At 39.6% G+C, this 24,207-nt stretch overlaps 1 protein-coding gene across 4 annotated transcripts in view; it reads left to right on the plus strand.

Moving 5' to 3' along the window:
* Positions 1-23,875, plus strand: part of ARHGEF3 (Rho guanine nucleotide exchange factor 3) — a 112,930-nt gene extending 89,055 nt beyond the window's left edge. For all 4 annotated transcript variants that reach the window (XM_059480106.1, XM_059480105.1, XM_059480108.1 and 1 more), the window contains 9 exons: positions 8,784-8,891; positions 14,148-14,318; positions 16,066-16,128; positions 16,420-16,516; positions 16,618-16,694; positions 18,087-18,344; positions 18,511-18,681; positions 20,628-20,814; positions 21,715-23,875. In XM_059480106.1, coding sequence (XP_059336089.1) covers positions 8,784-8,891; positions 14,148-14,318; positions 16,066-16,128; positions 16,420-16,516; positions 16,618-16,694; positions 18,087-18,344; positions 18,511-18,681; positions 20,628-20,814; positions 21,715-22,022 — 1,440 coding nt within the window. In that variant the 3' untranslated portion in view covers positions 22,023-23,875. The remainder of the gene's footprint in view (positions 1-8,783; positions 8,892-14,147; positions 14,319-16,065; positions 16,129-16,419; positions 16,517-16,617; positions 16,695-18,086; positions 18,345-18,510; positions 18,682-20,627; positions 20,815-21,714) is intronic.
* Positions 23,876-24,207: the final 332 nt, after the last annotated feature.

Consider the following 24,207-nt stretch of genomic DNA (forward strand, 5'->3'; position numbering starts at 1 on the left):
ACCACCCACCACTCCAAAAAATTGATTCAGAAAGCAGAAATAAGAGCTACTCATCGGGAAAGGCATTATACGGACTGGTGTATGCAGCCTGTTTGTTTGAAATCTCTACGGGGGAAAAAAATCCTTAAGCTCTAACCTGAAGCTGTTCTGTCAGCTTTTAGCATTTACAAGGGGAATTAAAGCTGTTGGGCGCCTTCTGCCACAGCTGGGTGTTACTGCAGCAGAGCACTCCTGCATCCGGGCTGGGCGTTTCTGCCTTTGCAAACGCCAGTTTACTTCTAGTTATTAACATGTGAAGTTAGTCGGTTTTTTAAATAATTCAAATTGTGCATAAATGTTGGTATATTTGGATTAGAACAGATTTTCTGCTATATAGATGTTTTGAGGAACAAGTCAGTGGCAGAAAAGAGAACTGAGGATTTCTGCTTCCGGCTCTTTCTTTCAGCTCTGCCAGCTCCCTTGGCATAAACTCTGTGGAAAGTTGCACAGTCACAAAACGATGACAAATGAAATTTCCAAAATATATGTAAACACTAAAATCTGGATTCTGATAAAAAAACCTGATGTTCTAGTACAAGTTATCGTAGTTCTTTTCAAGTGCAGTTTAAGGGCAGCAAAACACTGCAGTACCTAGTACCTGAGTTAATATGGCAAACACTATAAGGTCTTTACTTGAATCATTACATGCCCCACATAAAATCCTGTAGTACAATTCTAGGGATGAACAGTACAGAGGTGTTGGGTTCTTCCCAACTTTTTTATAATTCAAAAATAGAAACAATTAATAACATTTGAAACTTGCTTACTCCTGTTATAAAAAGCCCCACACCTTCCCCGATGACAAACACTATTTTCCATTTTTCCCTTTCTAAAGCCAACACCCAGGCTGGATGGGCAGCAGGTGAGAAGGAGCATTCACAGCCACAGATTGAGGTTTAAAGGTTTGAATGTGAGGTCATGGCAAGGAACTCCTGAATTCCTCAGAGTAAGGATGTCCTGTTCTGCCATACAGGATCCAACACAGAATTTAGGCTCTGAAAACCACAAGGGAGGCAGAGAATTCCTCTGTGTGTCCAGTGTGTTGTATGTCTGCTTACAGCCCTTACAGTGCAGGACTCTGACCTTGGAGTCAGGGCTGTTTGCAGCCTGCCTTCTGTTGTCTCCTGCCATCCTCCCAGCACGGCTGCAGGAGCTCTGGGCTGCCTGCTGCTCTGCATGGTGTTTATTTGGGGGATGGTGTTTATTTGTGTTTGTTTGGGGATGGGGAATGTGAAGGGGAACCCAGCGGCCTCCAGGCCATGGCACATCATTAACAGGGAACCAGGCGTGGAGCCAGAGGGAGAGAGGCCAAAGATTATGAGATAAACTCCAAGTCATGAATTTTCTTTGATCTTCCTAAATGTATGTGTTTCATGTTAATGAAAAATTAGTAATTGCAGTTTTTACATATTTCAGGTAAGTTCAGGTGCAGTGTAGCTGGAAACATGTCAAACCCCTGCACTTGGAATTGCTGATCTGTTCTGCTTAATGGCAGTGTGAAACAAATAGCTTGTCTTTATTTTTCCATTCAGTAAATCACTGTATGATACCTGCTGGTTAATTGGCAGTGCAGGTTAATATCCAGTCAGTTCCAGAATGGAAAAGGTCTCTCTTAGATTGCCTTTACAAGCAGCTTGTAATGAGAAGAAATGCAGAATTTAATTAACTCTACATTAGTTGTCTGGGTTTTTCAGGGTTTCTGTTGCTTGTGTTAATTTACCTCAATGTGAGGTTTTTCTGTTAATTTGCCTTCATTTCCTAACTCCTGATAGAGGTATTGATCTCTGGATATTGCAGACAAATGATCAGTCAAGATTGCTGGATGCAGCTTGGGCTGATGCTGCTGACACTTGAGTGCTTCTGCCCTGCCTATGGCAAATGAAATCTGGAGGGCAGCCTGTGTGCAGCCAGGAGCCAATCCTTGATTAACACAGGGTGGGATAACATAATGCAAACTTCACTGTTGTCTTTGACCAAGAATATTTCACCACTTCCCTAAATGGCTGTTCATTGTACCCCAGCTATCATTTCAGGTTCTCTTCTTTGTAGTGCTGTGATTAAAACAAAATGTCTCTGGATTTTCCTTTATTTGCCTGCTGATTTTAAGGAGGCTGACAGAGGAGGAACAACAAACCTCTTCCTGCTACCATCAGGGAGTGCAGGTGGTGCATGGGACTTTATGGATTTCAAGGAAAATTGTATGATCAAGTTGCCTTTGTGTCAATTCACTAAAATTGCTTATTAAATTCTCCTTTAGATGCTGGCAGTTTTAGTAGAGGGATGCCTCTCCCAGGTTTTAGTATGGACTCATGTGGATGATTTGTACACCACTGAACTATACTTAGAACTGCTTTAGAGTCACCGACTTTGTTTTTCTTTACCATTCACCTCAGTTCTAGAAGAAGCACTGTTCTATAATTTTCCAATCAGAATCTTTCTAAGATACTATGAAGCAAAGGGAAATTCTCTGCTGTTTCAGTACAAAATCCCAGTCTTTTTAGTGCCAAAATCAATTGAGAATGTTGTTCTGGTTTTAGACTTGCTTCACTCTGAAGGTACATAAAGCATGAGATGCTTGGTTTAATTTATTTTTAGATTTAAGTGTTTGCTGTGTTAAGGATTGTTGTAACATAGGTTGTTTTTTCTATTTTAACCTTTTTTTGGTTTGCTTTGTTTTTTATCCTGCTGAAGGTTAAATACTGATAACATCCTGTGGAACAGAGCTTGAATGTGGGGTTTTTTTATTAAACTCCAAGTTTCGGGGGCATTTATTAGAGCTGTTTAATCTGAGGCCAATTTAACTAGTAGCAGACTAACAAAAATAATATTGTTGGGCTTCCTGCCATGACAAATGTTGACTTACCCTTATAAAGTTGACTAAAAACTAATAACCTTTAAAGTATGGAAACCTTTAAGGCGTATGGAAATATAGCCAGTTACTTGAAATCTGAAACAGAATGGTTCTGTTTGAGTTTCCTGGCACTGCTTGTGAATTAGGTATGAAACAAAGGTTACTGTACTGTTTCACTTTATAGTGTCTTCTATTTATTACACTCTTAACACTCTTGAGACTAATTTAAGTTAAGACTTTTTCCTTAATGAATGCTCCCATAGCACAGAATGCATGCTTTGCATGTCTCTTTGTCCTGATTCACATCAAAAATGGAAAAAGTTAACCAGCATGAGTTTTATAAAATGTGAAGCAAGGTAGCTACCTTAGATCCAGAATTACTGCTGTAAATGTCTCAGAACTTGCTGAACTCCAGTAAGTTAAAATTCTGACAGGCATTGGCAGTTTCAGCCACTTTGTGTGTGGGTTCAGTTGGCCTCTGAAGGTTAAAGGTAAACAGAATGAATTCTACTATTCTAAAATGCTAAGTTTCTGTACCAGTTTTCACATAGCACTTATTTTCTGTGCTGGGTAAAAACCGTTCCTTTTGTTGAGTTTGGTTTTAAATGCAATCAGAAAAATCAACACAATATCCTGGTCACAGTAGTGCAGCAGACACAAGAATAATGGTCCCTCAGGGAAACATTTTCCCTTGTCTGTGGGATTCAGCACCAACCCTCCGACATGGAGAGTGTTGTTGAAGCTGCTGATAAGAGATGGGAGTCAGGTGGAAAAACAATCCTAGCAGCAGTGAACATGATTGGCTCTTCACTGGCAGGAAATCACTGGCTAAGCCTTGAGGGGCACAGAGTGGAAGAATTTTGAAGTGAGGTACTGGAGCAAGTGAAGACCTTTTATATGGCACCTAGACTGCTATTCACCATGTGTTATCCAGGTCATTGGTTCTGATGTTCTTAGGGCAATATAGAGGGAACCTGGCCTCATTCTTTTTGTTTCCTTTCTTTCTCTTTGTTAGGAAATGAAAAGCAGTCTTTTGCTAGTGTAATTTATCCACCAAAGAGTGATAATTAGGTTGTGTGTGGTCTTGAATGATAATGTATCGAAAACTGACACAGTTAAATGGGTTTAACTCATTCTGCTTTGAACTTTGGGACTATTCCATTCCTTACATGTACTAGTAAAAGAGGCTTTTAAAATTTTGCTGATGAAGAGCACCAAAGTGTTACCTTCATCCCCTAAATAGCCTTCTAGAAGATTTCATATCTGTGTAGTGTGTTCTTGGATACAATACAACCAATTACTAGTTGCCAGTTTCACTAATGAAGAAGCAGAAGTAGCATGAACTTAGCTGTCAGTGCATTACTGCTAATGGAAGTGCCTAGTTCTTCATGGGATCTTCTGCTTTTCCACACTTCCATGGCTGTTTGAATGCTTAGCTTGGCCTGGGAGCTGGTGCTGTGTGCTAAGTTTCAGGCTTTTAAATAGCAATCTGTTTGGGTCTGTGCATCAGCCCCAAAATAATGATACAAAAATTACCTGTTTGTCAGGATGTCATCATTTTGAAACGACCATATCACAGTTTAGAAAGCAACACGTTACTCGGTTCTGCAAGGCAAAAAGACTTAAATTTTACTGCAAAGGGAGCTGGCAGCTGTCAGTCTGCTCACTGTGACTTCCCAGCAATGCTCTGGTTGGAGCTGAATGCTGCATTTTCCTGCTGTCCCACAGCAGAAGTGTCTTTTTTGAGATAATACATTCAAAGGTAGAGCTTTCCTTGCTTACTCAGTAGTCTAAACTACTGGGTTAGAGTCTAATATATAGAAGATACTGGAGATATGATTGTACCTATAAATAAAAAGTAAATTAGAATGAAGAAGCAATTGGAAGCCCTGTGTCCTTTATGCCTAATTAGAGGCATGGCACCTTTGAAACTTCTTGTTTGATAGCTTCCCATCTTAAATTGGTGACAATCACTGATTATGCTATGGTGATTAGTCTTTCTTCCTACTAATTCTTCAGAAAAGTATATTAGAAAAATGTACAAAAAAGGACATAGTAGGTGTTTGAAATGTCCATTGTCTGGTTTTCAGAGCTGTCTATATTTTGGACACAGATTTGCTCCTTTTATCACTTTGTTCACAGTTTCAAGTTCTTTCTGAGGCTGTATGTGTTCACAGTATTTGCAGCTAATTTTTTTGGCTCTGAATTCAAATGTTCCCAAAGTCATCTTAAGTTCAAATATACAGCTCCCTCCAAAAGCCATCTGCTCATTGTTCTAGCCTAGCCAGGTATTAATTTGACTTCACTTGACTGTTCAGCCTTTGAAGTTCCTGCACTCATGTTTCCCTCAGCTTTATTTAGCCTTATATCAAATTTAAAGCCCTGTCAGATTAATGTTACTTATTCACATATACCAGCTCCACATTTTGGAAACTCTGCCAAACTGTAGTCTGGGTCTTTTTTTTTAAACTTACTTCCCGTATGGCTTTGGCAAGCCTTCATAACTCTGAAAATACAGTCTAACATGCAATAATTTCAAAACTCTGCAATAAGAGGTTTTTTAAAGATACCAATCATAATGGCTTTAAAAGGTCAGGCAGCACATTGTAACTCCTGAATTTTTTTGTCATAACTTGGCCCCCTTCCCAGTCTGGACAGGTGATGGTTGTTGCAGTGGATCCAGCCCCTAAATCCTCTCTCTTGTTCCCCTACAAGTTCCCAGAGCTGTGAGGGGGAGGCAGGAGGAGAGGAGCAGGGATGCCTTTGGCAGCTCTGAGGGCAGCCTGGTGTTCTCTGAGGGAGTCTGGTGTTCATTCCACCAGTGCCGTGTGTCCTCATGGAGCCTCCTCGTGCTGGGCAGACACTGCTCAACATTCATACCCCAAAGGGTTTTATGGCTGTGGGACTTGTGGTTAACTGGGAAATTGGAGTGTCTTCAGAGACAAATTAGTGAAATAATGAACATGTTGGACTGATGTGCAAGTGCAGATTCTGGTCAGTGTCTCTGGGTAAAGCAGAATAGTTCATGCAGTCCCCTCCTTCCATTTGTGTTATTGGCTGTGATGCACAGAGTCCTTGGTGAGAAAAACACCCACCTGTTCAGAACTTGCCCTTGCCTGTGGAAGTTTTCCCTCTCCAGACTGGCCTCTGTAGTTTGTTCAGCTTCTCTGCAGTGCTGGTTTGGAGAAGTGACAGCTTGAGAATGAGGGTGCTGATGAGAGGGGAGGCAGAGGCACAGTGGATGTTGAAGTACAGCAGAAATCCTGGGATCAGATGTGCAGCAGTTTCAGCATTACTGTCTGGCAGTTTTAGAATTGCTCTGCTAGTGCTGTATTTTCATTGCACAGTCAAAGCCTTATTTGTACAAACTTCATTTTACTGCAGTATAAAGGGTGACACAGTGCTGATGGTTTTTGTTGTGAGACTTCTCTGAATAAAATGACACCTGGAACACTAAAGATTTGTTGAGTTTTCACTTCCAGCTCAGTGTCTTAACCTACCACACAGTTTCTAGTGAAGGGGAAAATCATGTTGTAAGTATGCAGAAAAGCTTTCCTCATACTTAAGAATTTAGGATTAACAAGATTTTCTTTTAGAACTCATTGGTAAAGGTGTAAAGTCTCAGGCTTCTGAAGTTATCGGTAGTAATGTTATTTGAGAGAATCCTGTAATAATGCTGATTTCTTTCCATAAAATTGAATTCTAAGTTTGGACTGTATATTTAGCTGTTCTGAATTCTGGTCAGAATTTTCCATGTGAAATCAGAACACAATAGATTGCATGAGGAATTCAAGGAGGGGTGCTGGCACAGAAGGGCAGGACTGCAGTTACCTGACCTGGCTGTGCCTGCTGGGGGAACGGCTGGCCTCTAGTGGCTCACAGCAAGAGGTTCCACAAGATCTTAATGGTGTTTGATGGTGGCTGAAACTCTGCTTGGAGTTCATCTTTAAAATCAGTTTCTGTTTTCAGTGAGGTTTTGCAACATGAACATTAGTAATTATTATACTGCTTTAGCACTTTTCTCCTTGAAATGGATGGGGGCAATGGATTCCAGAAGGAATACAGCATAAAGGAGTAATAATTTCTATTAATCCTATCTCCTGGAAGTCCCTGCAATGTTCATTTCCAGGTTTTGCAGCAGGGCTGGGGTGCTGGTGCTGAGTGCCCATGCTGCTGAGGCAGAGCTGCTGGCACAGGCTGTGCTGCTGGCACTGCCCAGGGCTCCGTGTCCCTGCACTGCACTGCAGCACCTTCCTGACCAGCTGGCCCTGCCAGGGCTCTGCTCTGGGCTCCAGCACTCAACGGGCACAAACAGCTCGTGCTTGTGCCACCAGTTAGAGGAGAATTGCACTGGAATCTCAAAGGTTTTCCCTGAGTTTTGGGGAGGGGGTGGGATGCTGCTGCTGGAGAGGTGAGTGAGTATATAAGCATGCGAGTGCTGCAATGACGTAAAAATGCTCCTGAAACCTGCCTCAAAGACATGGTTGCTGAAAAGGAAGGGTTATGAATAACAGTGCAGTGATGAAGATAAGGATTTAACTTGCTTTAGACTGCTACAGTTCTTTAATGCCAGGTGTCATATGTGATGGAATACATTATTTTTGCTAGAGGGTTAAACACTTTGTCGCTCATCTCAGCTGGCTTTTATGGATTTCCAGGTCTGCCTGCTGAGAAGTAAATTAAATATGTAGCTGCTTCTCACCTTTCCTCTGTTGCTGCTCTAATGGAAGAGAATTTTTCTTGCCAGTAACACAGATGGTGGTCATCGCTGCTGAGATTTATTGTTCGGTATCAAGAAGGATGACAAATCTGCATTATCTCCAGAAGGATTTATATTTCTTTGTATTTAGAAAAGGATAACAGGCATGCTCCATTTTCTTAAATCTATGTCCAGACAACTGGAGGCATAGCAAACCTACACAAACTTTATAAGCACGGCTGAAAAAGAGAGATGGACTGCATTAGGATGTCCTTGAAATATGGTGTTGGATGGGGTTTTTAACTTCACTTGGAAGGTTTGGCTCTTTTTCTGTTGCCTTTTGCATGTGCTGTTCGAGATTCATTAAATGTCAGATGGAGGTTAGGAAGCCACGGGTAACTGTTCTATTTTTATGTATTTATAATCCCTTTTTTCTGTATTAAGATTTCTGGTTTTTGGGTTTCTTAAAAATATATATCTGCAGGACAATTGGCATATTATTTTGCTTATACATTACTTTGGGTGCTGTTGTGCTGTTAAAATATGTATGAGAAGGACAACATTGAATTGAGTGCTTCATGGTAGATTGTGTTAATTTTCCTTTATATTGTATGCAAAACCAGTATGTAAGCATGTTATTAATGTGTTGGTCTGTATATGTATTTTCATAAGAACATGCATTCAGAGACAATAAGAGTTAAAGATTTCTGTCTAAATTATATATTCTTTAAGAAAATACGTTTAACTGAATGGAGTCACATGCTGACAGTGCCAGAAGCAAAGGCACACACAGAATTGTTTATATTTCAAAGCATTCCTTTCAGTGAGATTATCATAATGTGCATTAGCTGCAGAGCACTGCTGAAAATTTTTCTGCTAAGAATGAGTAAAAATAATCAAATTATTTTCTGTTTCTTTGCCTCCCTTCCCTGTTCCTGGCCATGCCAGCTTCTTCATCATTACATTTTTCAGCAGTTTCCAGGACCTGTATGTACCAGCCAAGAGCAATCTGTCACTGTCAGCATTTGAAACTGCTTTTGTTTATTTACTGCCCTAATGATAGACCAGGTTTGCAAACACTCTTGCTACAAATGCTTTCTTAGGAAAATCAGCAGAACTGTTAGCTATCTTTACCTGATTATGCTCACACTCTGCTGACATTTTTTCCTTTCCTTCCTCCTCCCTGTGCTGCAGGAGCCCAGTAACAAACGGGTCAAGCCTCTTTCCAGAGTCACATCCCTGGCCAGCCTCATCCCCCCTGTGCGAGCCACTCCGCTGAAGCGTTTCAGCCAGACCCTGCAGGTAAGGGCAGCACCTCCTGCTGCTGCTGTGCTCCCCCTCAGCTGCAGCTCCTGTGTTCCCCCTCAGCTGCAGCTCCTGCTGTGCTCCCCCTCAGCTGCAGCTGCTGTGCTCCCCCTCAGCTGCAGCTGCTGTGCTCCCCCTCAGCTGCAGCTGCTGTGCTCCCCCTCAGCTGCAGCTGCTGTGCTCCCTCTCAGCTGCAGCTCCTGCTGCTGCTCCTCCTCAGCTGCAGCTCCTGCTGCTGCAGCCCCTTCCTGCAGCAGGGATGCACACGGACACCACTGCAATTGCCAAACAGGCTTGGGCACCTTGCCACCGCAAGGTCATTCAGCTTAAAACTCTCACCTCTCACCTCAAAAAAAATCACTTCTCTCTTTAATGTTTTTCACTTACCAGGAAGAAAACCATTGCACCTGTAGCATCTAAAAATAGTTTACTGAAGAATTGCAGTTGCTTTTAAAATTTGGTGAAGAGAATATTTCATAATGCTTTTTCTTATGTTGCTTGGTTTCTTTGAAAGTGTTATTTTTGGTATACTTGGTCAGGTAGGACTGCTAAATTTCCTCCTGTAGAGCGAACTTTGATCTTAGCTAAACAAGAGAGTTGGTGAATAATTCGAAATTTCCAAGTCATTTTCCAAAGGTGATGGTGGAAATTAATAAAAGGCTAACAAATTTTAAATGCAGTTTCTATGTTACAGATTAGGAATGTAATATTGTACATACTTAGAGACTAATGAAACTTAGTTTATAAAGCATTTGTGCCTTCAGACCTAGAGATGGCAAAGTATTGGAGTGCTCAGCCCTTAATTGCACTGCTCTGGGTCTGGCCAGAAAACTCCTGTTTCCTCTTTAAAAGAGTTTATGTAGAAAGGCATGTCAAAGATCTAAAGATAATTATTTAACAAGCTTAATTTCTTCGAGAGGAACTTGAATGTGTTAGAAATGTTCCTTAACCAAAATTACCTAAATTAGAGATTTACTGAAGTTACCTGTTAAGGAGGAAAGAAATAAAACTTCAGAGTCTATTGAGAAATTAAAAGTCATGGGAAAGAACTCCATTTTTCTGTAGTTGTAATTACCTAGAAAATTGATATTACAGGGATTTTTGACACTGGTTTTCCTGTCTTTGGTTCCTGTGATGTTGAAAGTGCAGATTTCTGCACGGGGTTGGAGGATCAGCTAAATGTCTGCAGCCCTGCCTGGCTCGGTGCAGGTGAGGTCTGCGTGACTGGAGCAGAGCGCCCTGAATCCCCTGCAGAGTCTGCCAGTCTGCCTCCAGGGGAAGCTGGCTCTGCTCTGCAAGGGCCACATCAGTTCCAGTTCTGAGGAGTGTGGAAAAGGATTTAATTTTTGGCCAAACCTCTGCTGAGCAGGGTGCTTCCCTTTCCACAGCCTTAGGCAGCTGTTGGCCTCATTTAGGTACCTGTGCTATTGTTCTGCAATGAAAGCCTCTGGGACTGCACAATCCAGTGCCCAGAACAATATTGTGTTCAATAAAGTTGTGTCAGACTAACCAAAACAACGATCCTTTCATGTATGCAGTAGCAGCTTCCCAAAATGAGAACTATATTAATGTGTTTCAGGGTAAATTTGGACAAAAATAAGAGAGAAAATAACAGCTTTGTTGCAAGTCCTACTGTTGCAAGCATTTCTGTTTTGCTCTGTTCATACTGCCCATAAGAATATATTTTAATTAGCAGATGAAACAGTGGTGTTATTTATACCATCCCCTCTAACTGTGTGCTTGAAGGACCTGTGATAAGAAATCAGCTTCTGTGTTCTCCAGATCCTGCTGGTGATGTCCCAGCTGTAAATTGATGTCTTATCTGATTTTCTCCATAGCTATAGAGCAGGGACAAAAAAGACTGACCTTGTGCTCAGGTGTCCCACTTGGAATGACTTAGAAACATTCTGGGAAGTAGATATGGCTATTTCACTTCATTATGTTTTGACATAGCTGTGACTGTGTCTTGGGAACAGTGTAGGTTTCTTCTCATCATGTGATCTCCTGTAAAAAAGAAAAAAGTGTTGATTTTTCTTACTGAGTGAACTTTTATGTATTTTCATTGTTATTTCAGTCAAACCCCATGTTTCTTCTTGCATTGCTGTTAGATGTTCCGTGTCTGTAAAATGAAGGAAACTTCTGTCATCACTATAACATGCAGAACAAACAACTTCTTCCCCTGGAAGAAAACAAAACAAAGTCAACAGAACCTCCATCTAAAAAGACCACTCCAACAGCATCAGTAAAATGAGTTAGAAAATTCTGAGATTCCTTTATGGCATTTCAAATAAACCTTCTTAGATATTCTTCTAAATGGAAGATACATGTAAGAGGAAAAAAACCCCAACTTATTGTGTATCATTTTCCTTACCTCTGTACATGTGACTTCCACTTGACATTAATGGACTTTCAGCACAAGGAAAAAAAATTCTCTCTGGGATTTGTGTAGGTTTTTTTTAAGATATGTTCTGGGCTACTTTTTATGTTTTGCATATTTTATTGATTATAGAAGTATTTGATTTTTTGGTGTGTAGTTCACTTTATTCCAATTTTCCACTTATTTTCAATACTTTTTCATAAGGATTCCAAGTAAAAAAATATTTGAAGTCTTTCAGGTTTTCTTTCTGGGCCTTCATTTTTGTTTTTTTCTGTTTGTTTGTTTGGCTTGTTATTGACTATTTGTAGTCATTGTGTTCCTGTCATGTAGGGCAGTGTACAGCAGCTGACCAATAAAATGCTGTTAGCTTCATCTCTGCACTCTGTGCAGTTGCAGGATACCTAATGCCAAGCAGGTATTCTGCCTTGTTAACCCACCTGGCAATCCAGTTTATTTAGCTGTATTTCCAGTCTCCATCAAGCTACACCAATGATTGTGATGATCTGCCTGGTTTTATTCACAGCTGTGCTGTTGGGCTTAAAGCAGAAAATAGGATCAGAAAAAGAACTCCAGCTGATGCTGAAGAAAGAAATTGCAGTCTGGCTGGCTTCCTCTGCAACTTCCATTTTAATCAGTGTGTCTTGAATTTAAGTAGGGAGTGCAAATTACTTTTTTTACTTAGGACACCAAAAATTACTAAAAAATCCTCAAGAAGAAAATAGTTTAAAATATCAGTTCTGAATGCCATAGCTTTGATCAGTAGTGGCCTTTGTCCAGTATATGAAGTTGTTTGCTTTATTGCAGCTCTAATTCAGGGTTCTTAATTGCATTGATTAACATTGGTAACACATAGACTCTTCAAGAAACAGTCTTGTAACAGCCAGGGAAATGTGTTACCACAAAAGAAATATGGTAAACAAAATGAGGGGTTGTGGATGGATTTTTCCTCAGCTCCTTTAGTTTTTGGAATTATATGAAAATTTTAATCATCCCACAAGGCCATAATTTTTAAACAGTGTGTGGGACATGTTTTTAAGGAAGCCAGAAACTTCCTTATTGGAAAATATAAAAAAAAAAAAATGGAGATATAGAAATGCTCTTTTGACATTCCTGCAGTGTTTTTGTTTTTTAAAATTTTTCCTTCTTGACAAGTACAAAGCAAAGATAGCATCAGAGTATCTTTAAACTTGTTTTTAGAATTTTTTGGTAGCACTTCAGTTTAGGGCTGTGTTCCACTAATAACTAAACTCAGTTCTGTGTCCCTTATTAAGCAAGGTACACTTTGTATGGTTCATGAAAAGGCTGATGGATGAGAGAAATCAATTAAATGTATACTCATTGTGTCTAGGGAGCAAGGATGCTAAGCAAACAAACAAGCAGGAATTTCGGGAATTTAGTTTTATTTTGAGTCTTTTAGCCTCTCGGTGCCCCTTCTGCCCAATGAGGACAATTTAGGGCTGTGGAGAATTGTATGGAGTGTTCTCCTGCAGCAGGGAGGAACATTCTGTCAGTGCATGGGAAAGGTCACTTTTCCCAAAATAGTGCCTAATTTGAGTTTGCTCCATGATTCCTCATTCTAACAAGTGAAATTAAGCATGTAATTTCATGTGTGTTTCTGTATATTCTTAACTCTTGAAGGAAGACTAGCACCTGACTTGCAAAGTTTTGGAAGGGGGAGTGTGTGTGTTTATTGTTCAGGTCTTTGTCAATTCCAAGTACAACTCAGAATGGCTTCTGTTAAAGCACAGGTTTTGTATTTATATCATGTCTTCTGATATGGGGAAAACATAGTATTTATAGGCTCTGTTTGCATTTTATGGGCTCTTATCTTAAGAGAAGAATTTCAAATATTGTCCTTTGTGTATGCTGCTTTCAACCTGGAAATTGAGAGAATTTATGTTGTTTTAAATATTCTTACCCAAGGCAATTGAAAGATGATTTTGTTATGTAAGGCAGGTTTTAAATAACAATAAAAATGTAGAGTATTTCAACTATGTGAGATAGTTTAAGTGTTTCAGAGGTATGACCTCAAAAAGAAGCCTTGCATTTTAATGAAGCAAAAAAGAAACCTTTTCAAAATAGAATAGTAAGAGCATAAAGTATCCATCCTTAGCCTGAAATCCTTCTAAGAGTTTACAGGGAATTAGAACTCTCAAGTCTCTCTTAAAATTGAAATTGGCTTTTTTGAAGTTTAGGACCAGACCACATAGTAGCTACAGAGATGGTGGTACACAGTGGTAGAGTGTCTAATATTTGCATTAATTCTAAATTTTTGGTGAAGCAGAAGTGAAATGTGCCAGTAATTCCTGTTTGTTCACTGAAATGAAACTCTGTATTTGATCAGTTCTGTTAGTTTAGTGTGCTGCATCATTCTGCACTATCCCTGTAGTACACTCCTGGTGCCTGTTGTGTGGGAGTGCTTTGCAGAAGTTTTGTACATGTTGAGGACAGGACACGGACAGAATTCACTGCAGGAATGGAGGCCCTGCCCTTCCACGAGAATGTATTGAGATAATGTCTCTTGCATTCCTGGTACTAAATGTGCTATGAAGTTCAAAGGCAAAACCGATCAGAGAACATTTGTTTGTTGTCCTGAACCTTGGAAATGAGCAGAGTGAGGGTGTGCCCTGAAGCTGGTGTGACACAAATGAGCAGAGTGAGGGTGTGCCCTGAAGCTGGTGTGACACAAATGAGCAGAGTGAGGGTGTGCCCTGAGGCTGGTGTGACACAAATGAGCAGAGTGAGGGTGTGCCCTGAGGCTGGTGTGACACAAATGAGCAGAGTGAGGGTGTGCCCTGAGGCTGGTGTGACACAAATGAGCAGAGTGAGGGTGTGCCCTGAGGCTGGTGTGACACAAGCCCCTTGTCTCTCCGCAGCGCTCCATCAGTTTCCGCAGCGAGAGCCGCCCCGAGCTGTTCAGCCCGCGGCCCTGGTCCCGCAATGGGCCCCCTGCCAGCACCAAGAGGAGGGACAGCAAACTCTGGAGTGAGACCTTCGATGTCTGTGTCAATCACATGCTTACATCCAAGGAAATCAAGAGGCAAGAGGTACAGATATAGATATGGATATGATTTTTTAACCATAAATTTCACGTTCAAAAGTCGCCTTTGAAGTGTGGAGTTGGGAATGCTCACAGGCATTGGGGCAGCACTTGGAGATGTCCTGCAATTCAAATGTGTCACCACCTGCTCTAGAAGCAGAATTCCACCTCTACTCTTTATGACCCAAGCTATATTAGATTAATGTATTCTTTGTTCAGTCCAGCTCATTGTATTTCCTTAACAAACCAAAGGCACTAAGATGTCTTGTGGCTGGCTGCATGTGTGTGCATGTTCTGTCTGACACTTGCTGTAGTCATGGCTGATATTTTGGTGTTTCATTTTGTTGTTCTAGTAATGTGAGGTGAGCACCCTGTGCCAGGAACAGGTGTTCATCAGGTGATACAGACACACAAAAATGCACCATCATTTCCCTTTTGGGAAAGGCTGTCTTTGAGGAAGGTTCCAGTGCTAGACAGATGACACACCGATCAAACATGTGTCTTCCAAAGCAAAACAGAAGCATGCCAGGGGTTTTAATGTGTCAGACAAGACAAAGTCTGAATAGTTCTTATTATAGTCAACACAGAGCTCCTTCAGAATCAAGGTATTTTTATTTTCTAAAGAAATTCCTAGCTGTATCAACAAAGCTTGTAATAATCTCCTTGAAAATATTTCAGGGACTGAGTCATAAATCAAACAGCAATAGTGTCAGGCATTTCTTGTGCAAATTTTAACATTGTACAGGAATTCATAGGAAATAAATTTGTAATTGAGGACTTCAAAGGCAGCTTACTGAAAACTAAACTGTAGAAACTGTTTGCACAGTGTATAGCAGTCACTGCTGCGTGGGAGCAGGAGCCAGGATCCTTGCTCCAACCCAAAGAAGTGAGCTGTGTCCCTGCAGGTTTAGCAGGAGGGTTCTGCTGTGTGTTTGTTCCCATCCTGTGTGCTTTGCTGGGACAGCTGACCTGCTGCCCATGAGCTGCACTAGGGCAAACCTGGCAGGAATGGGGTTCCTGAGCCCCAGCAATCTGCTCCGGCTGGGATTGGGCTTCCATGACTTCTACTGGTTGAAAGCTTTGACTGTAAAGCAAGGAATTCTAGCCCAAAATGTCCATAACTCTTCCTGTACCCCGGTTTAAGGAGGTAAAAAGTTAATAACAATGGGGGTTTGATTAACCAGTGAATTAGGGTGGTGTTATTTTTAATCTGCCAGCTTAAAAGTCTCAAATGTGCTTTAAGAGGAGGAACTATCATCAGCCAAGTTACCTAGAGCTCAGCCTTCGTAACAAAAAAATTAACTGGTACCACAATAAAAGTGCTCAGTACCATGAAGTGCTTTAAGTAAGATCTGTCTCCTACTTGGTAGAATCCCCTGTAACTTCTGCCACTGCCTGTGCTAAAATGAAACACAACAAGCTCCTATATGCAAGCAATTGTATTAGTGGCTGAGTCAAAGTCAAAACACCACAAAAATGAAGGTAATTCCCTATATCTGGGAACACATCCCTTTGGAAAAAAAACTTTGTCTATTTGAGGTAATTTTTTAATGATCATTCTGGTATAACTGATTTAAAAAACAATGCACTTGATTCTGTAGTTATGGAATAAAGTCTTACTTTATTTCTGTAGATTTAGCAGAGAAATGCTGTTACATGGTGTTAAGACAGCTGTTCAAAATATAACATGAACCCAGGAAGTGGAGCATAGATTAAATAAAGATACTTTCTAATGTTTGTGTCTGTTTTTACAGGCTATCTTTGAACTTTCCCAGGGAGAAGAAGACCTGATAGAAGATCTGAAGTTGGCAAAAAAGGTCTGTTTAAAAAACAAAACCAAAAACCAAACCACAACAAAGAGTGCTAATTGGTTCATAACATATTTAAAGCAATCTTTTTTAAAATAATTGACAAGACAGTAAAAGAGGAAAAAATCCAAAACGTTTCAATTTTCCCATTCTTTCTGAAACACTTAAGTGTGCTGCCTTTTTTTTTTTTTAAATATGAAATTGATAATTTAATAGATGTTTAGGAAACTTACAGAGACCACTAAATTCTATAATGAATTTTGCAACCAACAAACCACAAATGTTTGTTTTTCTTTTTAGGCTTATCATGACCCAATGCTTAAGCTTTCCATAATGACAGAGCAAGAGCTGAACCAAATTTTTGGAACACTGGACTCTCTAATTCCTCTGCATGAAGGTAAAACTCTCAGAGTCTTTGGCTACATAATTATAGCACACAGATTTAAAGTCAGGTTTATTAAAGTGAGGTTTGTCTTCTTTTTTTCTATTCACTCTCAGATCTTCTCAGGCGACTCCAAGAAGTCAGGAAACCTGATGGATCAACAGATCATGTTGGCCACATCCTTGTGGGTTGGGTAAGGCAGAGTTTATAACCAATTTGGGGGCTTTAGTCTGGAGATGTCATGTAGTTTTTCTCACACAATTTCCTTTCTATAACGTGTCAAAAAGATATTCTCAAAATACTTTTAAAAGTTAAGGCAACTATTTAGGCACACAATAGAATATTTTCTCTTTTCGGGGATTTTCCATGGAAAGATTTAGACTGGGATATTGGTTTTAAAGATTTTGCTGTTCAGGAGTTGAGCACTATTTAATATACTTTAAATAAAAAATCAAGAGTCAGACTAGAGTTTTTCTTATGTAGGTCCTTTGAGAATCTGCTTCTGTTTCTGTTCTGGTTTTCTTGGAAAGTCAAACAGGGATACAAGAGAGATGTTGCTGCCTCATAAAAGATAAAGTAGATAGGTTCATGTTCACTAGCATCCAACAGCATAAATACTGAAAATAGCTTTTGTTAGCTTTGTTGATAAAATTGTTCATTGCTATCAGAAAGAGTTATTTTTGGTTTTAGATATGTGAGAAGTATGCTTTTAAGTAAATGTAAGTAATGAAATTTAGCAGGGAAGAAAAGGCTTGAAATTTTATGGAATTAAGTAATGACATTTAGCAGCTCTATGTGAAAGTGTGGCCTATGGGCAACAAGGGAAGCATTATATCATCTATATAATGCCAATAGTTAATGATAAATAATTTGTAAATGTCAAAATAATCTTCTTTGCATTATGTAACTTAAAATATATTTTCTGGTGTGCGTTGAACATCAGTGAACTTCTCTTGATTCAAATATATTCAAGTATAATTTCCTTTCTTAAAAGATTTTGTGGTTTTGGGTGTTAATACAGCAGGTTTTGTAAGTGCATATACTGCTCTAATCAACACTCAAGGGGTTTTTTTAGATTTATATATATATATATATATATACACAGTTCTGTCATCTTGGTTTGGTCAATATAGAAGTTGGACAATATAGAAGTTGTTCCTGTGGACAATATAGACGTTTGATTGTAGAAATTTGCTGATCTGAAAAAGGCCAGGTTTGGGAGTACTCATTCCTAGGCTTTTATTTCCATTCATTATTAAATCCAGGCTTCTGTGTTCTAGTTTTGTCTGCACTAAATAGTGCTCAGTCTTAGGTAATTTATGTTTTTAATGCTTTGCAATAGTAACAGAGATCTGTAGGATCTGAGTGATGAGCAAGTCCTTCTAAATTACTTAAATGTTGAACAAGGTGCCCTGAGGACCCTTGTAAAGGTAATATTTGTTGGAAACATGACATCAATAACCTGTGGATAAATCTCCAGCTAAAGGAGTCTCAGCAGGAATTCTGATGTCCTCAGTCACCTGAACCTTTCAGTGCAGGAAATTGTGCTTTGCTTCAGCTACAGAATAATTTATTCTTTCCTCAGCTGCCATGCCTGAACTCCTATGACAGCTACTGCAGCAATCAAGTAGCAGCCAAAGCTTTATTGGACCACAAGAAACAAGACCACAGGGTGCAGGATTTCCTGCAGCGCTGCCTGGAGTCTCCCTTCAGCCGCAAACTGGACCTCTGGAACTTCCTTGACATCCCCAGAAGCCGTTTGGTGAAATACCCTCTGCTGCTCAGAGAAATCTTAAGACACACACCAAATGATCATCCAGATCAACAGCATCTGGAAGAAGCTGTGAGTTACTGTTGGGTTTGGGGGTTTTTAGGAGATTATAGCACTTCTAGCTTATTAGTGAATTAAGGGAAACTATATAAAATATTAAAAACCACAAATGTCTAAATGAACAGCTGAATATCAGATGTGTAATTAAAATTCATGTGTTTTCATTGTGTCTCTGCAGATAAATATAATTCAGGGCATTGTGGCTGAAATCAACATCAAGACTGGTGAATCTGAATGCCAGTATTACAAAGAGAGACTTATTTATCTTGAGGAAGGCCAAAGGGATTCATTGATTGATAATTCACGTGCTGTGTGTTGTCATGGGGAACTGAAGAACAACAGGGGAGTGGTAAGGAATAAATATTTTGTCATAAATAACTTTAAAAGATATCTTGCTTTTGCACGACAGCTAAATGAGCTGTGAGTGCACATAAACATAATACTTTAATATATAGGATATTGAAAAATATTAATTTGTTGTGGAAGGAGACCCAGACACCAGGTGGTTCATCACAGGTCCAACAGGTCCAGTTTATTAAAGAAAGCATCAAACACTTATACAGCAAATAATAAGCTTATGAATATTCTGTAAGCCAGGCAATCTATTGGTTAAACTATACCATGAACTCTTCCTCATTCCTTAGGGGTTACATCTCTCTTTTCTCATGTCTCTTTCACTATTTGTTATTATACTACAGCTAGGCCCAAGGACACACTATCTAGCAGGTGCAGAACTTGGAATTAGCCACGGCTTTGTATTTTTCCAGTCTCTAGCAGCTAAATTCCCAACATTAATTATTATATATAATAATATATAAAAATATTTGCTAATTTTTTTTAGTAGTTAAGTATCTGTATAGGGAGATAATAAGATTATATGTATTCTGCTTCTTATGGAGCCTAGCAATATCCTGGATAAATTGTAAATCTGATCAATTTCAATACTTGCAGGGAAAACCTCTAAATTTCTGGTCTCAGAGATGTGATATTAATGTCTGTAAAAAACAAACAAAATGTGTGTTCTTTATAGACAAAAATGTCTATAAAACAAACTTTACATTTGTCAAAGACTGTGGTTATTCAAAATGCTTTACTTGATTCTTTGTTGAGATCAAGGTTAATTTATGGACTAGAGGAATTTGGTACTTTGAATTCCAGTCTTTGGGACACTGCACTACTGTTAAGTTTCACAAACTGACCTTTCAGTTAAAAAGGAAAAAAAAATGTATTAGTAGAAGAGAACTCAGTCTTTTCTAGCTTTTTTCCCCTCAATGTTAAAGAGAACTTTTGAGTGGACAAACAATGAAAAAAGATCTTTTTTCTTTACTGACACTAATGGAAATATGACACTTATGGAAGCAGATAAAACTTTGGGAAAATTTATTTTAGGAAGTAACAAAGTAAGCAGTGCATTTTTGCAGCTCTGGAACTGCTTCTGTGTAGCATGGTTCTGCATACAGTGGAAGGGTCCCATTTCACCCACAGCTGAGAGGGAAAGGTGGAACGGGTGCTGTTTCCTGGCTCACCTGATGAAGGTCTGTGGGATCTCAGCACCTCAGGACTGAGGTGCAGAGTGGCCGAGACCACCCTTGGGGGGCTCAGGAGTCCTGGAATGTTGCCAGAAGTGTCTGGTGGCTGGACTTTGATCCTACACAGGAGACGACACCTGTATGAGGATGGGAGGATTTCACTGGGTGAATGGTGAAGGGATAAGTTAATTAGAGTGTAAGACACAGGGTTTAGGATTTCTGTACAGGGGGGTCTAAAGAAGTAAGATGGAGGAATTGGGGCGTGTCCTCTTCTTCTTCTTCTTCTTTGCCTCCATCTTCTGTGGTGATGTTGGCACTTTGGGATTGGTTATTACTAGAAGTGCACCGGTTAATAAGGGTAGAAGGTATTGGGGAAAAATAATAAATATTGTATACGTAACTTTGAGTATAAAGATAGGTGACCGCCCCGGGGGCTCTCAGTGTGCCCATGGCTGACATGCTGTGCAGACCTCTGTTGGGCCGAAAGAAAATCTTTTAGATAAACAATTAATAAACACCGAGACCGAGACAAGATCAGAAGTCTCTTCTCGTCCTTTGAAGTGCCGGGCTCTTCAAGGCCATCCCTGGGCCTTTCCAGGCCACTTAAACAGCCGAGAAACCGACAAAGGTCAGGCAGGTAGCTCAGTACCAAACTACCAGGAAGAAATGGGCAATTTTCATCTTTCTAGTGAACTTTACTTGTTCCATTTGGTTTAATGATGTTTCAAGAAAGGAATAACTGTATTGCCTGTGAATCTTTGGACAGAAGCTGCACGTGTTCCTGTTTGAGGAGGTGCTGGTGATCACTCGGGCCGTGACGCACAACGAGCAGCTGTGCTACCAGCTGTACCGGCAGCCCATCCCCGTGCGGGAGCTGCTGCTGGAGGACCTGCAGGACGGGGAGGTGCGCCTGGGCGGCTCCCTGCGCGGGGCCTTCAGCAACAACGAGAGAAGTATGGGACAGCTGCTTCTGTTTGCTCTTGGGGCTCATCAGAACTGGGGGATACCAGCCAATGGGACATAGGAGTAGTCTCTCTACAATTAATGTTATATCTAGTTTATTACGTTCCAAGTTGTTTCTTTTCAATTGTTCCTCAAAGCTCGCTGTGTTGATAATAGAATCTCTCCACACGCCTGCTCCTGTACTGAATTGAGAAGGGGAGAACATACAGACTGTAGTGGCAAAACTGCAAAGTTTGGCGGTTTTGCAAACTGTGCAAGGTTAAGTTATAAGCAAGTGTATTTAGAAATCTTGAGCTGTTTTGCCTTTCCTTGTACTGGAGACACTGATTGCTATTCAATAACTCTTGAAGCTGGCAGATACTGTAGTACTCAGGGTAAAGACTGCAGCTATTCATGTTTATGCTCTTCCACTTAAGTACATTATGAAGATGCTTTTTCTATTACAAGGGTCCTTTAAATCTCATCTGGTCAAAACTTCAAGGGTTTTTTGTATGTATCCACTCTGTTAGTGAAGGGAAAGGAAGAGATGAGGCAGTCTTTGGCTGGCACAAGGACATTGCATTCAGTGAAGGTTCTGGGGAGGAGAGGCATTAAAGTGTGGGAGAAGCCTTAATCTTGCTGATTTACTTTAAGCTTTATGGATAGCTCATGCATGTCAGAACCAAAATTATTTAATCCAGCAATATGAAGTTACTAGAAGTGTTTGTAGTGTTTTCTGTGGCCTTCTCTCAGAAATGAGAGGATACCCAGATTACTTTCTCTGGTCCCACATGGTCTTGTCTGACCCTAAGGCAAAGATTGTGCAGATTTTGTTACTTAAATATACTCTTTGCTTATACAATCCATTCAGCCAAAGCATTCAGGGGTTTGATATATATTGTTTCTTTCAGTCAAAAACTTCTTTCGAGTCAGCTTCAAGAATGGCTCCCAAAGCCAGACTCACTCTCTCCAAGCCAATGACTCGTTCAACAAGCAGCAGTGGCTGAACTGCATCCGGCAGGCCAAGGAGAAGGCGGCGGCGGGCACGGCGGGGGCGCGGTTCCCTGGGTGCCCGCGGGCACAGGCCCCGGAGCGCATGGAGCAGTCGGACTGCGAGTCTGACTGCAGCATGGACACCAGCGAGCTCGGCGCCGACTGCGAGCGCATGGAGCACACGAACTCCTGGGACAGCCAAAAGCAAATAGAAACCAATGTTTGACAAAAACTTACCGCTCCTGGAAGAAAGTCTGTCTCTTACCTGTACAGTATTTGCATTCCATACGTGGAACCATTCGGAGAAGCACTTTTAGAATATTTTTTGTGACAATGTCAATGCAGTTCTTGTATTTGTACCTGTGAGTGTCGTACTGTAACTGCCCATCTGTATAAGCTGGAATCTCTTGCAACTCGTGTCCTGTGATTATGTTCCATAAACACCCAAGGTGGATGAAAGAGGTACTTGACCAGTTATTCTCAATGTCCTGCTGTAAACAGAATCTCTAAACTACTGTTTATATTTGCATTACATAAATAACCTTTCCCTAATTTTTAAGTATTTTATTTGCCCTTTAAAGGGGCAGCTGAAGATGTGTTCTTTATATAGAATTTCAAGATAATAAGTTTTCTTAAAGGTATGGAAAGAAAAAGTAGTTTCTTGGAACAAAAAAGAAAACTATCTTGCAATAAGCTATCCAAACTCCTGTGGTATTAAATCAGCAAGAACTACAAACAGCAGGCCATGAAACCAGGGACTCTAGGGATATTTTTCAAAATGAAGCACTGTCCTAAGATTCAGCAGCCAAACTTAGTAAAATCTGGACATTTCAAATGGTCAGCAGAATAAAATGGTTTATTTTTCAAATAATGTAATGCTAAAAATAATCAACTGAAAAAACCACAACCAAACCTTTACAGCCAGCACTGAATTAAATGAAATGCTGAGAAGACTGGATGTTTGTAAATAAGCTGGTAATTTGCTTTCAGTGCCATATATATATATATCTTATCCCAAACAGAATAAGAATGGAAAGGAGCTTTGCTTGTGAATAGGCCCTCTTCAGCATTTTGCACTCCACTGACCTCCACTGTTGGTTTTAAGCACCACTAATGTTAAAACATTTAATTTCCTGTAAATGTCTGTTTACAATTACATGTAGTTGTTTTTTAAAACTAAGTGATGATTTTATACAAATGGTGCTCTGCATATATACCCTGTGGGATTATGTAGAGAGAGTTTAAACAAAAAGGGAATTTTTTTGTCCTTCAGGATGTATTACATCCTTTTTACTTTCCTCAAGTTTTGTTTTAAAAGTTTTTGTTGCATTTCATTTCATACTGTAATTGGAAATGTTACTGTGTTTTCTGGTGGCTGATTTAACCTACTCATTATGATGAGAAGCAGATGAGTCACTTAAATGCAGTCTAAAACACATAGTGATCATCCTGTTATTTTTCAGGAATCCCTGGGTAGTATTTTATTTCTTACTCTAAGAAATAATGCCAGTGCTGTATGGCAAGCTATGAAAATGATATATTACAAATTTTAAATGATTCTTGGTATTACACAAGATAACCTGTGCAAAGTACTTGTAACAACAAAAGTAGAAAAACTGCTAAGTTATTGCCAAAAATATTTTTTCTTGTGTTCTACAAGTTTACATAAAATTTACTAGTTATCTTACATATATATATGCTGATGTGCATTACAGAAATCAGTGTGACAAATGATAAACAATATAAAGCAAGGTATTTTTATTTTTTAAAAAATGGCATTTTTACCCTATAGAACATATTTCTGTATTTATAGTTTTTAAAAAAAATCAAATTTCTTTTCTGTTTCAGGCTTTGTAATTTATTTCAACTGCTTCATTTTTAGAGCTGAATGAGTGAAGATGAAAGGAAAAATCTGCAAAAGAAAAGGCATAGGGAAGTTGTTAAGCAAAAATGTTGAAAAAGAGCAAAAAGCATGTGAAATATTCAGGTAGAGAAGAAAGAATGAATGTATGTTTTGACTTTTTTTATTAATGGCCTTAAACTTTTCTGGAAGCATTTCAAATAAATTACATTAAACCATTTTGATTTTTATTTGGTTTGGTTGGTTTTGGAAGAAGACTGAAAAAGAGACCAGTGCTACACGCAGTGAGGCTTTAATGTAATTGACCAAAGCTTGTATTTTGTTTCTGATAAAGTGGTTCATATTTGGATCTAATTTGCTAAATGCACAGTAGTAACAGAAACAAGTCACTACACTCAATTCACCACGTTCCCCAAGGTTCTGTATAGCATAATTAATTTAGTAAGTAGGTGGAACAAAAATGTACTGTCCTGTCATCAGTTTCTCTCTCATAATTCCTTGTGGGTCACAATTAATAATTGAAATTATTAATTTTGGGCTATTCCAACCA

Source organism: Ammospiza nelsoni, chromosome 11 (assembly GCF_027579445.1).
Source record: "Ammospiza nelsoni isolate bAmmNel1 chromosome 11, bAmmNel1.pri, whole genome shotgun sequence".
In the NCBI taxonomy this organism is placed as follows: domain Eukaryota; kingdom Metazoa; phylum Chordata; class Aves; order Passeriformes; family Passerellidae; genus Ammospiza; species Ammospiza nelsoni.